This window comes from Orcinus orca, chromosome 16, assembly GCF_937001465.1.
Source record: "Orcinus orca chromosome 16, mOrcOrc1.1, whole genome shotgun sequence".
Lineage (NCBI taxonomy): Eukaryota > Metazoa > Chordata > Mammalia > Artiodactyla > Delphinidae > Orcinus > Orcinus orca.
Genome location: NC_064574.1, coordinates 1,594,990 through 1,617,514, shown reverse-complemented (window position 1 = coordinate 1,617,514; position 22,525 = coordinate 1,594,990). Strand labels below are relative to the sequence as shown.

At 58.3% G+C, this 22,525-nt stretch overlaps 1 protein-coding gene across 3 annotated transcripts; it reads right to left on the bottom strand.

Moving 5' to 3' along the window:
• Positions 1 to 401: 401 nt before the first annotated feature.
• Positions 402 to 15,097, bottom strand: YTHDF1 (YTH N6-methyladenosine RNA binding protein F1). 3 transcript variants are annotated; one of them, XM_033410246.2, is made up of 5 exons: positions 14,766 to 15,097; positions 14,481 to 14,508; positions 13,364 to 13,443; positions 4,762 to 6,282; positions 402 to 1,668 (listed from the first exon to the last, which is right to left on the bottom strand). In XM_033410246.2, exons 1-5 carry the CDS (start codon positions 14,790 to 14,792, stop codon positions 1,642 to 1,644), a joined length of 1,683 nt encoding a protein of 560 aa, XP_033266137.1. In that variant the 5' UTR covers positions 14,793 to 15,097; the 3' UTR covers positions 402 to 1,641. The 3 variants fall into 3 exon arrangements, with proteins under 3 accessions (XP_033266137.1, XP_004282393.1, XP_033266138.1); XM_004282345.4 differs by having other exon boundaries at positions 14,481 to 14,505; XM_033410247.2 differs by lacking the exon at positions 14,766 to 15,097 and adding an exon at positions 13,081 to 13,259 and having other exon boundaries at positions 14,481 to 14,505.
• Between the last annotated feature and the right edge of the window lie 7,428 nt (positions 15,098 to 22,525).

The following is a 22,525-nucleotide window of genomic DNA, read 5'->3' as shown; positions in this document are numbered from 1 at the left end:
CACCGACCACCTGACGAGCCGGGAGCCACCTGCTCTTTGAGGCCACCCGACGGCCAAGCACACGTGAGAAACGGCTGGCAGACATGGGAGACACACGGACCTCTCGAAGTGACCCTTTTAACCAGCTCTGCAAGTAAAATATTAACCAGGGGGCTTCCCTGGTGGCGCAGTGGTTGAGAGTCCACCTGCCGATGCAAGGGACACGGGTTCGTGCCCCGGTCCGGGAAGATCCCACATGCCGCGGAGCGGCTGGGCCCGTGAGCCATGGCCGCTGAGCCTGCGCGTCTGGAGCCTGTGCTCCGCAACGGGAGAGGCCACAACAGTGAGGGGCCCGCGTACAGCAAAAAACAAACAAAAACATTAACCGGTAAAACGGGGTGAACAATGAAGTGACCGCAGACTTGCTAAATAGGTATTGTTTATTAAGGCTTGTATTCTCCTAGAGGAAGTTATCCGATGTCGTCTGTGACTCCGTACAGGCAATAACAGTTCAGAGAAAGTGACACGTTCTAAATACAAGTCTAGATAAAACGGCTTAAACTGTAACTCGGAGGGCCTGGCGAGTACAGCTTTCAGAGAGCACCTGCGCTCCGCACGGGAGGCTCTGCCCGGCTCGTGTGCGGGGCGCCAGGCAGGCGTGCACACCGCTTTCATGCTCGAACTCCCGTGGCGAGTGCTTCGGAGGCCCCTCGTCCCACAAGACACGACAGCAAATTCAGTTTCTAAAAGGTTTTCTGTTTGCTTTTTTGTACCCATTCAACAGGAAAAAAACTAGACACGCACGCTGAAATTTACAATCAGTGGCATCACCCATCACACCGTCTGGACTACCAGATCCCAGGTTTAAAGCTTAGCATTATTGGCATAAAAACGTGAAACGGCATTAGGACTCTCCAGTGAAGAAAAGGGGGAGCGAACGGCCTGCACACAACGAGGAAGGCCTCCGCACGCGGGCCTGTGGTCACCGCCTGAGTAGGAGCAGAGCAGCCGCCGGGCGCGCACGGCTGTGCAAGACCCGTGTTCCCAGGAAACAGCAGGTTCACCAAACTGGGGAGACTGGAATTTATCCTTCTGTCCAGTAGAAATCAAACGGGCAATCAGCATTCAGACGACAGGTAACAGACGAAATGGCAAAGCGGCTGACGAGGCGGTCATCAGCCTGTGACTTCGGCATATCCTGAAGGGAAGCCCTTGAACAGAACACGCTAAATGCCGGACGACGCACGGGTTCTTACGCTCGCTATTAAAGCAAAAGGGGTGAGAGACAAGAAGTCTCATGTAAAGATATTAAATGACCGTGAACATAAGAACATAATTTTCACCAATAATAATAATAATAAATCTTTGGGATGGATTAGGTTTTTGTTTTTAAGGATACTTATATTTCACATTAGGTCAGTGTGACTGATAAGCTGACGAAAACATAGTCCTTTATTGGTGAGTTCTACAATACTGTAATACATAGAAAAAATACAAACAAATGCAGATCATCTGGGCAAAAATAAACTACAAAGAACGTAAAGATGCGAGCAGTCGAGCCCTGTGCGAGGCCGGCCAGAGCCGACGCCAAGAGACAGCACCGAGCACACACTCTCCAACCGCGCCAGCCCCACGTCTGACGGTACAGAACCTGCTTCGTCCTCACTGCTTGTTTCGATTCTGCCGCTCCTGTAAAAAGAGAAAAGAAGCTTAACACAGTGAGCGAACGTGCCGCGCAGACAAATTCCCTCCAGGTCGAGGTGCTGTGGCCAGATCTGGACCCGGCTCCCTGCAGGGGCCACCGCCCAAGACAGTTCCAAGCTTCGGGGTCCTGGCCACACGGAATGGGCGCCTGATAACCGCCTGACGTGGTGGCCACCTGCGCAGGGAAGACTCCCCTGGCCAGTTTATTTCCTCCCACCAAGAGGACCACCTTTCCCAAAGTGTGTGACAAGCCTGTGACCCGCAGCTCAGCCCCTCCCCACGGCTGCCTGCCTGCCGGAAGCCATCTAGGCCTCTACTTACGATTCAGCTGAGACATGGAACAGTCCCCCCTCCTCCTGCCCCCCTCAAGCAGGATGAAGCTGGTAATGGACACTGCCGGACAGGGGTTGGTCGATGACGCAACGCCCAAACATTTGGGATCACTACACGTGTAATGTACAACACAAGCAAAACCCTCTCTTTTGCTAGAAATGGACCGCGTGTGTCTTCAGGTTCATAAGACGCCGACTCCCCCACATCCTCCATGCCGTCACCAGGGCAGGGCACCTGCGGTGCTTTTCAAACCGTCTCACCGTCCTGAAAAGCCCCAGAGCAGGTGGGTGAGCCGGGCTGGGTGGGTGGATGGCCGCAGCTCCAAGAATTAACACTGCCTCCCCACCCTGAACTCTGAACCGGAAGGATCAGGAGCTCCGTGCTCTGCATCCTCCGAGGAAGACCACAGCTACCGCCCCTCCTGGAGGGCAGTGCAAGCCTCTCTTTGGAGTTCAAAGTGGCTGCGGCTGGAGTGGTGCCGACAAGCGTGGGCACCTCCCAAAGCCCCGACTCCCTTCAACCATTACAAGGACCACCACCCCCGAGACTGTGAACAGCCTCTTCTCACAGCAAACCCAACAGAGGCGGCGCACTCCTAACCCTGTCTCTGCCCGGTTTTCCACTGAGTTGCGTGCCTATGCAGAGCTGACCCCGGACCGTGGCCAGTCCAGTCGTATGAGGGACTCTTCAGCTTGACTCTGTCACTTAAAACCTGCACTATTTTAAGCGCCCTAAGGAGTGGCTGTTTCTACATTTAAAACCCAGAGGCTTGCAGGGCTGGGTCTGACCCAGCTGCCACAAGACGTGGTGCTTCCCTAAGGAGCCAGCTGGCTTTCAGATGGACGGCTGAGATGCAGGACAGCCAGCACTCCTGCAGAAGGGCAAGTACATCTTACCTTTCAACACAACGTGTTTCTAAGCGTCATGATCATTTCAAAGCAATGGAGTCAAACTCCAGCTGATCAACAAAAGGACTTCTTGAGAGTCTCCAGGGCGGCCTTCTTGGTGGCGGTGGCCTCGCCAGCAAGCTCAGGGTTTTCAGGGAGCTGCTCCCAACCTCATCTCAGTACCCGTCCTTCTTAAGGACACACCCAACTCCTGCACGGAAAGCAGTGCCAGCTGCCGACTCCAGAACGAGCCCTGAAGACAAGCGTCCTGGTGGAAGTTTCTGGGGCAACGTTGAGACCCACCCCCACTCCTCTACAGTCCAGCGAGCTCGAGAGAGGCCACCAGGACAGCAAGAGGTCGGGCTTCCAGAACATGGATTAATGGAGCGCTGACCCCTGTGGACAAAGGCTTTCAGCCCAGCTGGCCCACGCACCTTTCCTCGCAGGCGCTCACCTGCTTCTGGAGCATTCGCTGCCCCAGGGGGAGGGAGGAGCAGCCCGGGGAGGCCTCACAGCGAAGCCCAGCGGCAGAGGACACCGGGCGGCAGAGGACAGCGGGCCGGGCCGGGCCGAGCCCGCTGCAGTCACACCTGGAAGCCTCGGGCCCCGAGGGTCTGAGGGAGGGCTGCTCCTTCCTCCGCCCATTCCTGACGCGCCAGCTCCATCACGAGGCAAGTTCTAGGTCACCAGCACCTTCAAACACCCACCAGGGCGGGGCACAAGTTTACCCCTCAGCTCATCACAACCAGCAGAACCCAGGGCCACAGCACCTAAGACGCCACACACGCAGAGCCGGCGCCCAGTCACCAGGGACGTCAAGTCTCGTGAGCATGATCTCCGTCCTGTCCCTGCAAATCCAGCAATTTGGTGTTTCATTTTATACCCAATTTCGCAGTAACTGGAAATAAGCCCTTCTCCTTTCCGCCCAAGAGTGAGAGTGGGACCAACCTGCTTTCAAAGTTTTGCAAACTGTGAGCTGTTAGTTTTGTACAACTTTAAAACCGCTACCAGCACTGTGTTCTCTGTACACCCCATTTACAAGCCTTTCTGCCGGAAAACACTCAGGACACTGAACTTCCCAGATGGGTAACGCTTTTTTTTTGTGTGTAATACAGAGGACTAAACAGGGGTTGAAAACCCACCTATTATCAACTGACATTTCACGAAAGAAAGAACATTTTAACACCAAAACAGCAGGAAGAATCTCAGGACGAACTCTCTTGAACGAAGTGGCTTTGCCAAGTGTGTCACAATGTCCTTATTTTTCCCATTTCTGGGCCAACTGACAGGCCTCTGAGCCCTGATCTCCTACAGAGCAGACTCATTCTGTGGGCTGTCACAGGAGGTTGGGACCCACTCAGAGACCCACCCAAGGGTTTTCGCTGTGACTCTAGATGCACACATTTCAGTTATGAACTGCCTGCATTCCAACCTCCCCCTCCCCTGCCCTTCTACTCTCTAGACGAGCAAACTCAGGTTTCCAAAAACTGCAGGATATTGGGTTTTCGAGAGAGAAGCAAGCAGCGAGCCCTAGACCAGAGCGTCCCTGCTGCCGAGGGCAACGCCCAGCGAGGCCCTCGGTGGGGTATCTGCCCCAGCAGCCCCGCCTGTCCACCCCAGGGCCACAAAACAGTATTTCTAAGTGTTCCTGGCTGGACAGAGACTAGGAAGCACTGTTCTAGAAAACATCATAATTCACAAAGAGAAAAGGAGCAAGTTACCCGCAGGTCCTTTACAAGAGTGTGTGCACCAGTGTTTCTTAACAACTGGAAAAGGACCCCAGGTTCCGGGGTGGTGACCACTCAGACGTCCCCCGCCCCTGCCAGCGACCCACCGCACCCCCGGGACCCACACTCACCTTGCGCACCACCTCCTCCTCCTCCTGGCGCTTCTCGTAGTGCGAGAAGTCGTCGAAGATGGAGGTGCTGTGCTTGTACGAGGCGATGATCTTCAGCACTTGCTTCGCCTTCTCCAGGGGCACCTCCTGGGTGTCACGGGAGTTGGTGACCGGCTTGTTGTCATTGTTCTCCAGCCGGATGTGCCGGAGCTGGTTGTTGGGCACGTCCTTGACGAAGATCCACTTCACGTCGAACTTGCCCTTCCACTTGTCCTGGGACCAGACCCCGGCGCTGGTGCCGTAGTCCACGGGTGACTTCATCTCAGCCACCCCGCAGAAGTGGCCGCTGCCATTGACGCTGAAGAGCAGGTAGACGGGCCCCTTGCTGCCGAGGGCGCGGAAGGCGCTGTCCAGGCGCCGGTTGCCGTGCTCCGTGCTGCACCAGAGGGAGTACTTGATGGAGCGGTGCACGTCATCCTCTGAGTAGCTCTTGATGATGAACACGCGGCCGCTCTTCAGGTTCCAGTCAAACTCCTTGGGGTTGTAGCTGTGGGCGGCTTTCAGTTTTTCTAGGACGGGGTGGGACTCCGGGCTCGGGGTGGCGCTGGGCTGGGCGCTCCCGGGAGAGTTACTGTCGCCGCTGGTCACCCCGCTCTGCCCGAATGCCGTGCTTCTGTTGCGAGGGGCGACCCAGCGGGTCTGGGGCGGCTGCTGGGGGCCCGGATGCTGTGGTGGGGCCGGAGGGGGAGGCTGGGTGGGAAGGGGCTGCACGGCCGGCTGGGGCTGGGGGGCCGCCTGGGGGGCCGGCTGGGGCTGCGGAGCCGGGGCCTTGGGCACGGGCCCCTTGTTGTCCCAGGTGCCAATGTCCATGTTATGCTTTATGGGCGGAGGGGGCAGCGCGCCCCCGACGGCGGGCCCGCTCTTCGCCTTCATCTTCGGCTGCAGTTTGGCGGGCTTGCTGGCGATGGCCGCCCACGAGGTCGGCTTCGACACCGGCATGGTCACGTTCGTCCCGCCGCTGCCGGAAAGGATGCCCGTCATCGCCACGCTGCTGACGACCGATCCCACCGTCTTGACTGCAGAGGTGGTGACATCCCCGATCTTCAGGCCCACCATGCCCTGCTCCAGGCTATTCATTCCAGGGGCCTTGTTGAGGGTGTCGCTGTGAAAGCCTGTCTGTCCGTCCACGATCGTGCCGCCCAGGGAGCTCGGCGGGTAGGTGTAGCTGTTCCCATAAGCTGAACTCTGAGCCTGCTGCCCCTGAGACCCACTCGCCCCCCAGGCCGAGAAGGCGGGGTTTTCGGGGAAAAAATTAAACCTGTGCTGATAGATGTTGTTCCCCAGGCCCCCAGGCTGCCCGAAAACAGCATCGTGCACAAAATGCTGGTCTCCGTTACTGAGCTGTCCGTAGGTGGTGAGGTATGGGATTGGAGGATCCCCTCCGGTAGACCACGGCGCTTCATTGAGGGAGTAGGGAAATCCGATGGATGGTGGGTAATAGCTGGACAGGTAGGGGTCGGCCATGGAGGGGTAACTGTTACTCTGCGGAAACAAGCACGTGATGAGTTAGACGTGTCCCGACCCGGAGGAGGCGCTGCCACGTCAAGCACGCCTACTTCAGCGCAGGCTGGTGGGGAACGGGCCTGTGCAGCACCGGCTCCCCTCCCAGCGCGCCCAGCCAGGACAGAGAGGGCGACGCCCAGACGACCCAGGGGCCACTCCAAACAAAAGGGTCACTTGCAACTGATCTGGATTCAAGTTAGGTGAAGCAATCCTCTCAGCAACCCCTCCACTGCACCTTGAAGAGTGGCCCACTTCAAGGCACTCAGCCTGAGGAACAGGTCTCTGTCCCACTGGCAATAATGCTTACGCAGGACACTGACAGCACGGACAGCACAGCGCCAAGTGAGCAAGCTTTAAGGAGGCAGCAGCCACGAGCTCAGGGCTACAGGCGTGCTGATGACCCACCTGGATGACCCCCAGGACTCCCGCCCCGCCCCTACCCCTGAGCCCAAAGGGGTCTGGCCCCCTCAGTCCCCACCGTTTCCTGGGGCTCTCAGAGGGGAGCTGGCTACGGCGGGGAGACCCTTACTGAAAATGTGCCTCCGTGTGATGGCCGGAACCCCTGGGAGGAGTTTAAGTAGCTGCAGGGCCTCCCCTTGGGGGGGGCGGGGTTCAGGAAAGCTGCCCAGGGCCGGGTTTAGACCTGGGGTCAGCAGTTCTGGGAAGACGTCTCCTTGGAGAGAGACTCACCCAGGGGTCCTGGTCAGAACTGGGCCCGAGAGCGGAAAGGCTGTGAAGGAAAGCAAGAGCGGGGGCAAACATGGAGTTCTCTGGTCCGATTTCTGCATAGTTCTCCCAAGTAACCAGAAAGTTCTACAAGCAGAGCGGCGGCTAGAGCCCTCCTCCCCGACCCCGCACCTGTCATCCAGTCAGAGGACCCGCTGCCCTGGCCGGCAGAGGGTGGCTGGTGTCCCAGGTGACTGGAGGAGGCTCTGCTTCACTGGAATGAGAACAGGGAGTAGCTCTCCGGAGCCCCCAGAAGTCCCGTGGAGGACAGGCCAGTTCCTCGGCACATCCCGGCCCAGCACGGGATGTGCTGACCCAGGCACCCTCCGCCGGTCCCCCCTGCCCCATCCTAGGATTCCTGGGGCTTCGGGAATCACGCCTCCTTCCTGCTGGCTGCTCCACTTGACGGCAGACTATTCCAGAAGCACTTTTAAAATGGAGTAATACCTATTTGCCTGTTAACACGAATCCTTGAGATTCTCAGGGGGTAGAAAAAGCCAGACAAGTGGCCGTCATCAGTGCTCTGAATGCAGGGGAGCCGCCTGAGCCACTGCCCTTGAAAGGATCTCAGTGACTCTGGCCCCCGCATTGTGGCCCCCCAGCCCCGCCTCCCTGCTTGCCTCCACCCACCCTGTGCCCGCAGGAGGGGCTGCTCTGAGGAGAGTCAGTCCCTGGGAGGCCAGGGTGGCGGACTTGCCCTGCGAGGTGGGGCAGCCCCAGGGGTGGAAGCCTCCAGCCTCTGACCTCGGCGCCCACCGGTGCCTCAACAGCACAATGGGGACAAGCCTTCTGAAGGGAGGCCAGCACTCTCCTCCCCCATCAGCTGGGCACCCACCTCGGCAGTGGCGGGGCCACATCAACGCGGCCTCCCTCGCACACAAGGAATGCACTCGGGAGAAGAGACAACCCAAGGGCTGCGTGGCATCCACACCACACAGCCACACATCCAACCGGAGCCACAGGAGCACGGCCACGGAACACTGAGCCCACGGGGCCAGCACCTCCCTTCTGACCCACGCTTCAGCCTTAAGCACAACAGGACTTCCCTTAAAACGTGAGACCACAAGCACTGTGTTAACCACGGCACGTCCCTCAAGTCCACCCCAACCTCACTATTAATGGAGAAGCCCAACACCCTGGTCACACAGACCCCATCGTGCAGATGGGCAGTTCTCAGCCACCTCCAGCCAGGACTGTCCAGGGAAAGAGGAGGTGAGCCAGCCGGCACCCCCGAATCCTTCACCCAGCCACAGGCAGGACCAAGGCGGAGGCAGCCCTGGGAGGACTCCACCCTCTCCTCCCACAACGTGTCAATGCAGGCAGGTCACTACGAGGAGAGCACCAGTGAGGCTGCAGCTCTTTACTGGAAAATCGTGAAATAACCTGGACTGCAGCTCTCCCTTGAACACTTAAATTCATACAACAAAAGGAACGAAGACGCCTCACTTCAAGTTCACAGGGTAAGAAGCTGTGGTTTACTAAGCAGATGCCGCGTGCCACCCGCACCGCCATCCCCAGGGCTCCGAGCTGGCCCTGGCCGAGCCCTCCCGACATCGTCTGTCCCCACCAGGCCGCGGGGTGCACGGCAGGCTGCATGCAGTGACCTCCGGTGCTGGGAACTGAATCCATTTTCATCCCCTTACTGGCAGCCCATCTTCTACCACATCTGCTGGGTCTCCTTCCAAACTCCAAGAGTGAAGCAGCGGAGTAACAGGCAAAGCTGCCAGGAACAGCGGGAGAACCCGTGGGGCCTTCCCTGCTGCGGTCCGCATCTCCCGCCCCGCCCCCCGCCACGAGGGCTCGGGCTACTGTCCGCAGTGCTCAGGCTGACTGTCCCAGCCCCGAGTCACAGTGAAACTGAACCGTGCCACTCAGAGAGCTGCAACACAAGGCCGCCAGGGGCACCGCAGGGTTCGGGCACTGCTCGAACTCACACCCAGCCCCTCAGAAGCCCGCCCAGCCGCGGCCTCAGGCTCTTCAGAGCCACGCTCCCCAGCTGGGCTCCTGCGACAGCAAACATGCCATCTACTTAGTTAGCTGTGCAGCCCAGGTAAAGAGGCCCAAGTTCACCTGCCAGGGACGTGGGTGCAGAAACCAAAGGGATGACGACAAATCGCGCCCTTTCTCTTAGTGCATTAATACTTCTGTGCAGAGGCATCGCGGGGCTACTCAAAGGAGCAGCATGGAACCAACTCTTTTAAGGACGATGCAGGTAAAACCGCGCCCCCCCGAAGACCACTTTCACGTGTGACACGTCTAACTGTAGCCTTTGTATAACTTAGGGACTCAAGAAAGGGAGGCTGACAGGTCTCCAAGGCAGAATTAGTCCAGTGACAGTAGAAAAGACACCCCCAAGCGTTGGACTTTCAGGGCGCCTCCTTGTGACCGAGTCAAAAGTGATAAACAAAATGGGCACTCCAAACAAAATAAACTCCAATAGTCGTGACACTTACCCCTAGATGACTTTCTTTGAAAAACCAAACAGTAAAACACGATAAACCCATAAACCTATTCTATAATTAAGTTTTTTGTACTTAAAACAAAACTTAACCAGTTTTATAAAAAACCCTCATGCTCAATGACCAAAACCACCTGCTTGAAAGTTGGAACGTTTGATTCCTGTATCCATTTTTCTGAGAAGTTCTGAAATTACTCAAATGCTTTAAGGTTCACAAACAATAAAGTGACTCAACCATTACAGTGACCAAGAAGAGGGATTGGAGGGAGAAACGGAAAGCCCAAGCCTTCAGACGCCAAGGCACATGGAACACCTCGTACGCTGAGAAGCATTTACGTGGGGGATGCAGGGGGCTGGAATAAACTATGCAAGAGGGGAGGTACCAAGGGCAATTGTGAAAGCAGTGACAAAGTGACCCAGGGCTGAGAGCAGGCCCCCCACGCCCACAGCTCCTGGGGAAAATCCTGGGGTGCGGCTGGCCGCTCGCTTTTCCTGGGCTTCAGGCTGCAGGTCAGGTCAGAGGAGACCATGGCTTCCGACACCCACACAATTTCTGCGCTTGTCTCCCCCCTTGAGGTGCGCAGCTCTGAGAAGCTTCACAGCGGTGAGCAGTGTGTCCCAATGCCACTCGGCGGCACCATCGCCGCGTCTGAAGGACGCCCCCGGCTCCCAGACGCAGCCACTGGCAACCAGTGCCCATGACCAAGTGCTCCCCGACCCCCACCCAGGCCCCCGGAGCCACTGTGGAGCAGCAGGAAGGCGCGGGCTGAGCTCCTCCAGGCTCTCTGCACGGCGCAGGCGCTGCGAGAAGGCGTTGGTGCGTCCAGCTTTGTGCCGCTGGGGGAAACGCCCCCAAACCTGACAGAAACACTGGGTGACAGCTGAGCACCATTTCCGAGGAAGGAGGCTTCAGGGTGGCCAGACAGGAGCTTCTTGCCAAGAGAGCAGAGAGGCGTAACTGTCAGCTCGACCACGCAGGACGGACGGCACGTGAGAGGCAGTGGACACGAGGTCTCGAAGAGATGCCACACTGACCCTCAAGTGGCGGACACCCCACAGCACTCCGGGCAGCTCTACCCACATCTCATCAGAGGACTCGATCAACAGCACGGCTTAAAGCAACTACAAATGATCAGCCCTAGAACCTGAAACGAGTAAATTTATACAACATTCCTAAAAGGCGAATGCTTCTCAGTACACTTAGAACACAGCTGAATTATTAAAGAGGAAAAACGAAAAAGTTGACTTTTCTCCTTTCTGTCTACGTCAGACGTGACCGGGCACGCTGACAAGGCTGTCGACAACTGAGTGCTTGAGTGGAGACGCAGAATCCCCAGTAACCCCCTCCGTCCACATGCTCGGCCTGGCATCTGGCCAGCAGCACCTACACCAAACTCAGAGGCGCTGTCTCCAAAACTCTGAGCAGGAACTTTCTGGGTCCTTGCAGTCTTTCCTTACCTTTCAAAGAAAAAAACAGAGAACGAGAAAGCAGGCCGGCCCTTAGGAGGGCGAAGTCAGGACAAGCCAGCAGCGTCAGAGCCCCACACCCTCGCCCCTGGGCCCCCACCGCCCCCCCGTGCTTCCTCTCCCCCCATCGTGTCCAAACAGCTGACTGAAGTGTAGTTCAAGTCTGCTACGTAAGGATGCTCCGGGGTGCCACTAGGAAGGAAAACACACACCGAGGGCAGGGTCCCCAGGCCTTTCTGAGGGAAGCGCACCCACCCCGAGCGTGGTACAAGTCAGCTAACGGAAAGGCACGCTTTTAAATGCTTTCCAAGTCTTCCGAAGCGCTAAGGCGTCACAAATCAGAACACCAGAGTGTCTCCAACCGGCTACTACAAACCACAGCTGGGTTAAGAAAAGGTAAGAAAGCAGCCCAGGGCTGACGGATACGCCCACGACCTCCACCGCGGTGACGGCTCCACAGGTGCGCATGCGTACCAGGGAAAGGCCACATATGAAACCGTCCTCTTTAAACACGGGCAGTTCATCTCACGTCAACACCACCTCAGTAAAGGCTAAGTGGACAGACAGGAAGTGTGCGCTCACTGCTTCCTGCCACACCAACCTCCGCTCCGGCTTCCTCACTAGCAGTCTGGGCTGGATGTCACGGCAGAGGCCACACCTAGAGGCAGTGACAATCTCAAGGGACCCTTGACTGCATCACAGCCCACGTGAAGAAACGAGTGGCGAACACAGGACCAAAGGATCCCGCTGCACACTTGGGTGAGAGGTACCGACCCTCAGTCCACAGCCTGGCTCTGCCACCAGGCACAGCAGAGCCTCTCTGGCCTTCAGGTTCCTCATCCGTACGACGAAAAGGCCGGGAAAACTAGGATCTAAGAGCCCTCCCGTGTTGCATGCTTCCTACACTCTGCAACAATTGGGCATTTCTGGAAGGTATGTTCTCAATTAAGAGTTTTCTCAATAAATTCACTCCTAAGTGATGTGCTGATTAATCATCTTGCTGACAAGTACACATTTTAACACACAAGATGAAGAGAATGTTTTAAGGCTGTCCACTGATAGCACCAACCCACCACGGTGCTTCCACGCGGCGTCTCCAGCGTGAGCCAGCTGGGACTACTCCCCTGACATCAGAAAGTCATCTACTCCACTTTTAAAGACATCCTCCTGAGTATCAAAAGCTCCTACCTTATAAAAAAAGATTCCAAGTGAAGCGACCCCCTCCCTTGAATTTCTGGTTAAAATCCACACACAACACCTGCTAGAGCAAATCACGTAAGAGAAATAAGTAAGTCCACTTAACTTCCTGCCATCACCTCTGGCTGCAAGCCCGTCACTGAGCAGCCCCTTGTCCTGCCCAGAGGAGGGGTGGGCCCTCAGGGGGCCCCCTGAACAGGGTCTCTCAGGCTCCTCAGCTGCTGACTTGCCAAGTGCAGCAGGAGGAGAAGAATGGAGAAAAGTTCTAAGACGTTCTACAGAAGGGCAGACTAGCTTCATCCCACAGGGAAGAGGCAGAGCCTGACTTTGCTCTAAAGCAAACATACACTGTGCATTTTAAAAGCGGCAGATCTTTTGTTTAAACCTCAACTCCAACTAGCCCAGTGGTTTTAACCAGGACAGTTTAGCCCCCCAGCAGATGTTTGCTGAGGCGTTTTTGGTTGTTATGCGGAGGGTGGTACGCAAATACTAATGACATCTCACGGATGAAGGCCAGGGACGCTGCTCAACATCCTACAAGGCCCCCCAAACAGCGAGCCTTTCTGTCCCCAACCCCCTTAGTGCCAAGGCTGAGAAAGCCTGCGACACCAGAGAACAGGTGGCTACATCTCACTCAGGTGCCGCCTTGAGCTCTCTGGGCACCATCTAGTCTCACCCTCCCCACAACCCTATCAGGAGCCGCCTCTTCCAACTGTCCTAAGAAGATGAAGCAAGCACAGAGGGGGCAAGCCATCGAAGAAGCGTCACAGTCAGCAGCGGTGTGAAGAGCCCAAGGCCGCAGTCTCACTCGAGTCCTGCTCTAGCTGCTCGAGACCAAACGTCCAATCATCCAGAGCTAAAAACAGTCCCCGGAAAACTTCAGAGCACTCCGCACACCCCCGCTCTGTCTAACGCAGTGCATCACTCACCCACCAGTGCTGAGGCCGACGAGAATCCCGCGTGCCTGCCAGGCGCGTGGGACACCATTTCCTCCAGAGAGAAAACCAGCTTCCCCGCACGCATGCCCCACCTTCAACGTGAAGCTGCTCTTCAATATAAGCCTTTGTCAGCCTCTTCCTTTATTTCTAGTACTTTATAGTCTGCTTCTCTGTTGTTTAGGATAATAAAGTCAGAAATACGCTAATAAAGGTTTATTACAAACCTCAATCAAAATAAATGTAAAAATGTTAAAAAATAAAAAAACAAACTCACCTGGTTTGACTGTCCAGAAAGGTAGGGCTCAAAGTCATTGTCATGAACTGTATCCTTCTGATGCAAAGAACCATTTTGTACTAGAATGAGAAGTTGCAAAATATTACCTTTGAATTTTTTTAAAGTTCCTTTTAATCACAGAAATTAAAGATAGTCAAGTTTATACCCATCAACTTCTACTATAAATCACTTTTACTTAAAAATGGGCACAGACATTACAGAACTGATACTTACACAACTAATTAGAAAGCTGATACAAAACTTTCAATAACTTAGGTTACGTTTCTGATAAAAATTAATCGTACTTTGGTAGATATTGACAAAATATAGGTGCAGACAAAATACTGCAAGGAACTCGTAACCAGGTTTTGGTAAAGATGATGTGGGCTGAGATCTATGTCTGCCAGACAGAGAACGGTGCTTCCTAAAGCCTGGCTATGTGGGCAGCAAAGCTGGGAAGCTGCAGCTGAGCGACGCTTCTTAACTGGTATCTGGCTGTGCTCTTATTTTCCACTGTCACCACGCTCAGCCAGGAAAAGAAGGGAAAGGTAAATAAGTGCTGGGCCTTCTCCAATCTCAAAACATGATAACCGTATTTGGTTACACCCGAGTAACACACACACTGGTTCAAAACAGTCTTCGGAGTAAACATGAAGCGACACCAGTTCTCCCAAGACGGAGTTTTGGGGGTGGACCCCAAGCCAGAGCATCCCAAGAGGCTCAAAAGACTGGGGTAAGGCGCCAGCGTACAGGGCCAAGGGCCAGCAGCCGCCCCAGGGCCAGCCCCACACCTGGGGCCGCAGACAGGCAGGTCGCTGGGCCCCCGGCCTCCTTCCCTTCCCCCACCCCCATCAACCAGCCTGCCATGGGAGGGAGAGATGGAGTTACTCTCACCACCGATTTGCTTGCTTCTCCTTGAAAACTCCCTGCTTCCGACCTGTTACGTCTCCCCCAATATCACAGCCTAAGGTTTCGTCTCCCCAAAGAAGAGGGAGAAAAACTCCGCGGTTCTGGCTGCCGCTTCCAAGACCTCTCCTCCCCCAACACGCGCGCCGAGCTCTAGGCGAGCGCCGCCCCCTCCGCTCCCGGCCCGCACCGCCATCCGGACTCCGCTCACCTTTATTATCTTGCCCTTTTGTTCTCTGCTTCGCCGCAGGCCCAGACGCGCGAGCGGACAGCACCAGGGGGGAGGGGAACACAAAATTACCCATGAGAACCCCTCCCGGCGGGCGGCGCGCTCCGGCCCCAAAGGGCCCGCGGTCCCGGGCGACGTCGGCCCAGCCCCGCGACGCCGACCCCGCGACCCCGACCCGGGCCCCGCGACCCCGGCCCCCGCGTTCCCGCTCCGCGAGCGGACCCCGCGACCCCGGCGCCCGGCCCCCCACCCCGGCCCCACCGCTACCTGGGGGTCCACGCTGGTGGCCGACATGCTTCATGAACAGCCGGCGCGGTGCGGGGCCGGGGCGCCCGCCGGCTCGGGCCTCCCCGCGAGGCCGGGCCTGTCACCCGCGCTCTCGCGGCCCCGGGCCCGCCGCCTCCTCCCCGGGCGCCGTCCGGGCGGCGGCGCCGGTGGCTGGGCGCGCGGGCCGCTCGCGGGCGGGCGCGGGACGAGACGCACTGACGAGGCGCAGACTTCAATGGCGGCAACGGCGGCGGCGGCAGCTGCAGCGGCGGCGACAGCAGCGGCGACTACGGTGGCGGCGGCGGCAGCGAGGACGAGGCTGCGCGACGTCAGCGAACGCGGGGCAGGCCGGGAGGTCGACGAGCCGCCACGCGCCGCGCCTGCGCGTCGCCGCCCGGCGGGATGGATCTCACACCCGGGTCCCAGTCTCGCGCGGCAGGGCGGGGCGAGCCTGGGCAGTCACATGGGCGTGTCCAGTGGCGCCGCGGGGACCGCCCAGCAGGTGTGCATCTGTCGGACCTCGCGCCAGCAGGCGCAGCGGGGGCGATGATGCTGCTGCCGCGTGGCGTGCAGGCGCAGACTGGTGCAGGTTGTGAACTTGGTGGCACCACCGCGCTGGTTCTCCAGATGTGAAGAAACTCGAGCCAGCGAGTGCGGCCACCCACCGAAAGCCACTTATAGCCAGGCTGCAGTCCACTCTACCCCGCAGCTCTCCCCCAAACGCCCCTCCAACAACCCCTGGAGGGGCGCCCAGGCTCTGAGCTTTGCGGTCCTCGGGGCAGCTCCTCCTGGGCTTCTGCAGCCTCTGTCCCCGCGTAGCCTTCGACTCGAGGTTCCCCGAGGGTGCTGCTGTGTGAGCGCTCTCTTGGGTCTCCAAGGGGTTCCCCAGTTTATAATCATAGTTGCATGTTAGATTCTTGACCACAGGGAGGAAAAGAGTTCATCCCTGCACTTTGCCCTAGTCCAGGACCTGCTAGGTGCCTTTTGGTCTCTCCTCAGAGATGGACAGCCCCTTCCTGGCTCCACCTTCCTGCAGGGAGACCACTTCTCTCTCCCCACTCACTCCCAGCCCACCCCACACCAGGCCCCCGGCCTGGCTGCTCCCCGGGGCTCCCGCGCCCCTTCGGCCACTCCCCAACATGGCTTCCAGGTGGGTCTCTTTTCTTCTTTTCTGGCTCTGGCAGGTGTAACATCTTCGCAAGGCCCAGACCTGCTGAAGGTTGAAGGCCTGGAATGCCGGCTCTCTGCCTCTGTCAACACATGGCCTTCTCCCTGTGTTCTGCCTCTGAGTCTTCCTCCGCTTATAAGGACACCATCATCGGATTTAGGGCCGCCTTAGTCAAGTATGACCTCATCTTAACTTCATTCTATCTACAGAGACCCTACTTTCAAATAAGGTCACACTCACAGGTATCCTTTGGACAGGAATCTGGGGGGACACTATTCAACCAGTACAGGGATCACAAATAATGTCAACTGAAAAATTTGGAGGTGAGTTACAGGGGCTGAGCAGTGGAAGGAGTAGCCCTGGAAACCAGAGGCCTGCGGAGGTATGGCCACACAGGCCTGCTGGCCAGGGAAGGGGCAGGCAGGATCTGATAGCCACCACCTGGGCCCACCCTGGGCTGCCACCCTGCCAGCTGGGAAATCTGGCAGTGGTCCTCACTGATCTCAGGGAGAGGGGGGTGTGAGGGCCACTCAGAGCAGGGAGCATAGGCCCCCAGAGGCCCAAGGTGGGGACTCTGTGGGCCCAGCGCAAGGGGCTGAGGCTCCCAGACCAGCCCCGGGGAAGCCTTTCCTCTGCCAGGCCTGAGGACACAAGAAGGGTGGAGTCACGGAGTGTGGAGCTGAGCTTCCTTTTACTGCAGAGGGTCACTGCCATGGTCCAGCCGTGAAGGGAATGGGAGAAACTGCCCCGGCTCCTGGCACAGGGAGGGGGTGTGGGAGACTCATGTGACACTGATCAGCTCAGGCTTTGGAGCAGCACGGGGACCTCTGAGGCAAGGGTTGCCCGGCCCTGGGTCTGTGCTGGGACCAACGGGCTCTCCCCACTGCCCAGAACACTCTGCTCCTGCCCTCCCCCACCTGACCCCTGGTCACCCTTCAGCTTTGAGGAGGAGCCGGGTCCATGCAGGCACGTAGCTCAGGGGTCTCCTGCCAGGTGTGTCCAGTGACAGAGGGAGCCCACCCCATCCGGGGCCTTCCACCCTCAGGCACCCCCTCCCTGCTGTACGCAGCTGGGGTGGGATTGTCTAAACATTTCCAACATTGATTTAAAGAGGTTTGATTTTCTATTGGTTTCACAGGCACGTAAGCACGTGGTGAAAAACCTCATCTAGGACTTCCCCAGTAGTCCAGTGGTTGGGACTCAGCACTTTCACTGCCATGGCCCCGGGTTCTATCCCTGGTCGGGGAACTAAGATCCCAGGAGCCACATGGCACGGCCAAAAAGACGAACAAACAAACCAAGAACACCTCATCTATGTACTGAAAGGTACAAGGTGGGAGGCAGAAGGTCCTTCCCAGGCTGTCCCAGCCTCGCTGCCCCTGATGCACGTGCACACCAGTGCAGGGACACCTAGAGGGAGGTTCCTGCAGGCAGATCACTGGGTCAGAGAGCACACCCATTGGCCACCTGCGTGATGTTAGATCCGGCAGGGGACCCCCAAGAGAGGCCTCTGGATGCACCGGCAGGGAGACCTTCTGCCGAGCTGGGAGTGGGGCCTAAAGGGTGCTGGCCCTGAGTTCAGGTGACCACCTGGCTGGAGCAAACTGCCCCCTGGGGGTTGGACAGGGCTCACCCAACAGCTGGCCTCCGGGGGCCTGCAAACAAAGACACCTGGCCACCCGAGGGGTGATAGAGGTGCTCGTGCTGGCGTCAGCCCCTCCCCGGTCCCTTTCTCACCTAAACTCTCGGGGCTCATCCTTAATCAATGGCCTCCTTCCAGAAACCACCCCCTCTGCACTTTCTCTGGAGCTGCTTCATACGCCACAAACCTGCTCACTTTCTCGGGCTTCCCTGCTCCCCAGCTCAGGAGTAACCTTGACGTGCCTCCTGTAATTTACAGCACTTTACGGTTTTGAAACTGCCCCTCCGTAAGTGTCTCATTGGGTCACTAATTCCGTAAGTGTTCATTGAGCACTACTGTGTGCTCTGCATGTGTGGGGTTCTGGGGGTACAGGCGGTCCCTACCCCACAGAGCCCCTGAGGTGGGGGGATGCTTCACAGCCTGCAAAATGCTGATCGCTTGATCGTTCATTGAGGGGAAGGTTCAAGGGCAGAGGATGCACCTCATGCTGCCCCACGACCCAGAGGGGAGAGAGATGGGGGGTAAACAGGGCACCTTGGATCAGAGCTCAGATGGAGCCAGGAGGGGTGCCAGCCTGACCTGGGGAAGGCCTCTGGGGCCCATCCCAGAACTGAGGCTCAGGACAGGCAGAGCCTCGCCAGCTAGGCCTGGGAGCCAGGGCGCAGAGCTGACTGCCCACCCACTGGGAGAGGAGCTCCTGCAGCCCGGGCCATGCCCGTGTCCACTGCTGAGTGCTGGGAAGACAGCTCGGTGTAGGGGAGGTGAACCATCTAACAGGTAGAGAGCAAACTGGTGAGATAGAAGCAGCTCTGGGTTCCTGGAGCTGGTAAGCCTCCCAGAAGAGAAAGCTTGCCCAGACCACACAGCTAGTCTGGGGCCGGCTGGAGGCACCCCTGGGCCCTGCCGCTTCCCCGGGGGCCCTGCAGCACCCCTGGCCCGTGCCGGTCATGCCTGTCAGCTCCCACCCTGCTTCTCCAGGAGCTGCACTTGTGTCTGAGCTCCACCTGGTCAAGGGCACCTTCGGCCTCAGCAGCGAACCACCATCTGTCCCCAGAGACAGTGCCAGGGGGTTTGGGGCCCGGATGTCTCACAGCTGTGGGAGCGGGACGCACCCTGCCGGGTGGTTGATACAACAGCAGGGATTGAGTCGCTCTGCAGCTTCGTTCAACTCGGGGGACATCGACCTTGGCAGTGAGAGGATGCAGGTGAGCTCCCGGCGCAGCGGGGCCACCACAGTGCCGGCTGCAAACCTGGGGCCTTGTTCCAGAAGCAGGAAGAGGCCTTGCCTCCCTTCCCTCCGCGTCTCTCGGACCTGTGGCGGCAGTCACTATTTATTATTTGCTGGTTAACGTCAGGGGCTCTCACAGAGGAACACAGACTGTCGTAGACACCTGGGGCCCATCCCTGTCAATCAGTGTTCCTCTGTGTTCACCCCTAGACCCCCGCTGGGGCAAGGGTCAGTGATGGTCACTGGCTGGGGGACAGGGAAGTGGGCAGCCAAGAATCGGTCCTAGGGGAAGGGATGTTGGGAGGCCCCAAGTCCCTGCCACGTGCCCCTTTGTCCCACTGGATGGTACTTTACAAAACGTACATTCAAAGACGAAGTATTAAGAATGTCGAGATGGTGACCACAGAGCTTTAACCCCCAAGCACCAGCTCACCGCAGTGCGGGTCGGATGCCGTGAGGCCCCAGGACGCCACAGGGACTCTCCGCTAGAGGTCCACGAAGATCGGGGGCCCCAGCAGCAGCGTGGCAGCACTAGGAGAAGGGGCAGAGGGGCCAGGGTGACAAGACCATGCAGGATGTATCAAGGGCTGCGTGTGGCCTGGAAGGGGAGGGGCCTCGATGCCTGGGCCAGGTGCCTGGGGAGGGTAGGTGGGCGGGGCGGGAATAAGGGCGAGCAGGGCCAGCCCTGGAGAGGGGCCCGGCACCGGGAGGGGTCCTGGGGGCAGGTAAGGAGAATGGCGCCGGACAGCACAGCCCTCCTATGGGAGGAGGGGAGCCCAGGGCCTGCAGCGACTGTCCTGGGACGGGCAAGGCTCTCCGCACGGCTCACCCGCTGTCTCTTTGCATGCCAGCATCATCCCCCTCTGTCCGGCGACACGTCCCGCTAAACTCTGGCTGGGGTGGGCGCCTCACCTGGCCCACTCAGAGCCTGTGAGCCCCAGCCCAGGACAGCAGCTGGGTCCCCAGGGATGCGATGCTTCCCGGGCTGCTGAGCTGTGAGTGCAGGAGCTGTCGGTGGTCACTCAGTGGGCATTCTGGACTTTGCGGGACTGAGACCAGAAGGCCACTGCTCAGCCTTCCCTCCTTTCCCTTCCCCGGGCCATAATTCCAGTCTGAGGTCCCCCGAGCCTCCCAGCTCAGCTTCAAGGGGTACCTGGGCTTGGGGAAGGGGCAGGAAGGAGTCAGGCTAGCTGTGCCGAATCCTCTTCAGGGACCAGCCAATCATCCTGCCGGGCCTGGGGCCATGCATGCCCAGGAAATCATCTGATCTAACAAGCCCAGGTGATGCAGACTGGGGTGCAAAGGCAGCCCCGAAGCTGCGGTCCAGGCGACAACGGCGCGCAGGCGGGTCCAGCCTCAGCCAGCGGGGAGATGCTCAGGAGGGGGCCGGCCGCTCTGGTGCTCGCTCTCCCCACGCGCCCCCTTCTGGCCTCTTGCGGCTCTGCCCTCGGCTCTGGTCACAAGCCCGGAGCCAGAGCCTGGCCCAGCTGCTGGGGATCCGCAGAATCCAAGGCCCCCAGCAGGGGTGCTCATAGCAAGGACCCTCAGGAGCACCCCCAACATCGGCGCCTTGCCCACCCTCTCTGGCTGTTTCCTGCCGTGACCCCCAAATAAAGCTCTTCCACTCCAGTCTTGGTTTCAGGGTCGGCTCTGGGGGCCCCACTCCAGCCTCAGGGGTGGAGGTGGCGTAGTATAGAACATCCTTCTCTAAGGGTGAATTTTAAAAGCCATCCTTTCCCTCTCCCTCCGCCCCTCTCGCTCTCCTTTCCACAGATCTTTATGATACTCTGGCCCAGGCACCGTCCTAGGCTCTAAGGACCCCACCCCCAGAACCGCAGCAGACGTGGCTCCCCCCAGCCCACGCGACCGCCTTGGTCTGTCTGTGCCCAAAGGCAGTGCCGGTTGCACCCAGCCTGTACTTCGTCTGACTCCCGCTCGTGGCTGGAAGGACGGGTCCTCGTCATTGTCAGCAAGTGGGGTCCCAGGTGGAGCTCGGGCCTCCAGGCAGGGTCTGTCTGCAGAGGCTCTGAGGGGGATGTCTCTGTGGACACGGCAGGAGCCGGTGCTGAGGATAGGGTTGGGGTGTGGATCCCAGCCCCAGGTGCTCTGCCCCGCCCTCCCCAGGCCCTCAGCCCGCGCCTGCTCTGCTGTGCTCACCTGGCGCCCTGTGGTCACCTGGAATCCTTGCTCTGCGGACACAGGTCGGGGTGTCCCTGTGCCAGCCAGGTTCCCAGACCCCTGGGTGGGGTGCTTGTGGAGCTCTTTTCTCAGCCAGAAGAGAGGTGGGGGTGTGGGAGGGAGGGGGACCCTACTCCCCCATCTCAGAGGAGTCTGTGGTGCCCCCAGGCCTGGGCAGCAGGCCCAGCGGCTGAGCACTGAGCCTCCTGGAAACTGCAGAGCCCGCAGGGAGCCCTGAGGCCCAGATCGGACCAGAGCTCGGCGAGCACCCCTCCCCCGCTGTATGCGGACTCAGGTCTGGGCCTCAGAAGCCTCATTCCAGGGGAATAAGTCCAGCAGGTCTAGCCACCTGCCCAGGTGGCCCTGGCCCCGCCATCCTGAAGGAAAGCCAGAGCTCGTTGGAACGGCTGCCTCCGGGGGGTGTGGCTCTGGGGGAGGCGGGACCTGTGATCCTGCTGGTCCGGCCCCCCACCGCTCTTGTCATGCCTTCTCGGGCCAGGCCCCATCCTGGTGTGGTAGGGAGGGAGCCCTCAATTTGAGGATATTCCTGTCCAACCCCAGCTGGTTTTGAACCTTTTCGGGAGAGTGGGGATCTGGTCTGAATCCAGGAGCAAATTGTATGGGGTCCTGGGTCGTCTTTGGGCTCCTGTCTTTAAACGGATTGGGGTGACCTGGAGGCCTCTACCTGCCGTCTCCCACCTGGCATCGTCTTACCTGGGGAGATTTCATTGTAAAGACTCACAGCAAAGGTGGTCAGGGTGAGCCATCGGCGGCATCGACAGATATCCGTTCATGTTTAGAAACTGACATACAAACAACAGCAACAAAAACCTGGTTTGTGCCCATTAAAAAAAAAAACAACTGGCACATAACATTAAGTGAGGAAAACGGGCAGACACACAGGGCGCGTTTGGAAGGAAACAGTGAAATGTAAGAGCCGTGCTCCCAGTGGAGGGGAGGCTGATGGCTAGTAAGAGCCATGCTCCCAGTGGAGGGGAGGCTGATGGCTGTTTTCAGTTGCTTCTTTTGAAGTAATTATAGATTTACAGAGAGTTGCAAAGAAATCTGTGAGGCTCCAGTGAGCTCCATGCCCAAGCAGCTGTCGGGCAAGGTCGGTTCTGGAAAACTGGCCCTGGTGGTGCCAGAGCTGTTCGGATGGTGACTTTTACTTTCTTTATGTTTTCAGTATTCTTGATGTTTCTGGAATAAGCATATGATAGTTATTTTTAGCTCCTGATTTCTTTTTATGTAACTGTATAAGTAAGACACGAATAATTCCTTGTGTCAAGAATTTCAGCCATGGCCACCGACAAGCACAGAGGCCGAGGCTGTTCCTCCTCCGAGATGCCCACGGCTCTGTGGGCGATCCTCCCAGCCCCTCCTCTGTGCAGCCACACGCTTGGATGTGCTCGCAGAAATACCTGCTTCCAGGTGGGGGGGGGGCAGGGGGCGGGGTTCCCTTAGCTCAGGCACTGGCCCTCCTTCACGGGGAGACTCCACCACAGGGTGGGGTGGTGCCTGGAGGATGCGTGTTTGGAATTTCC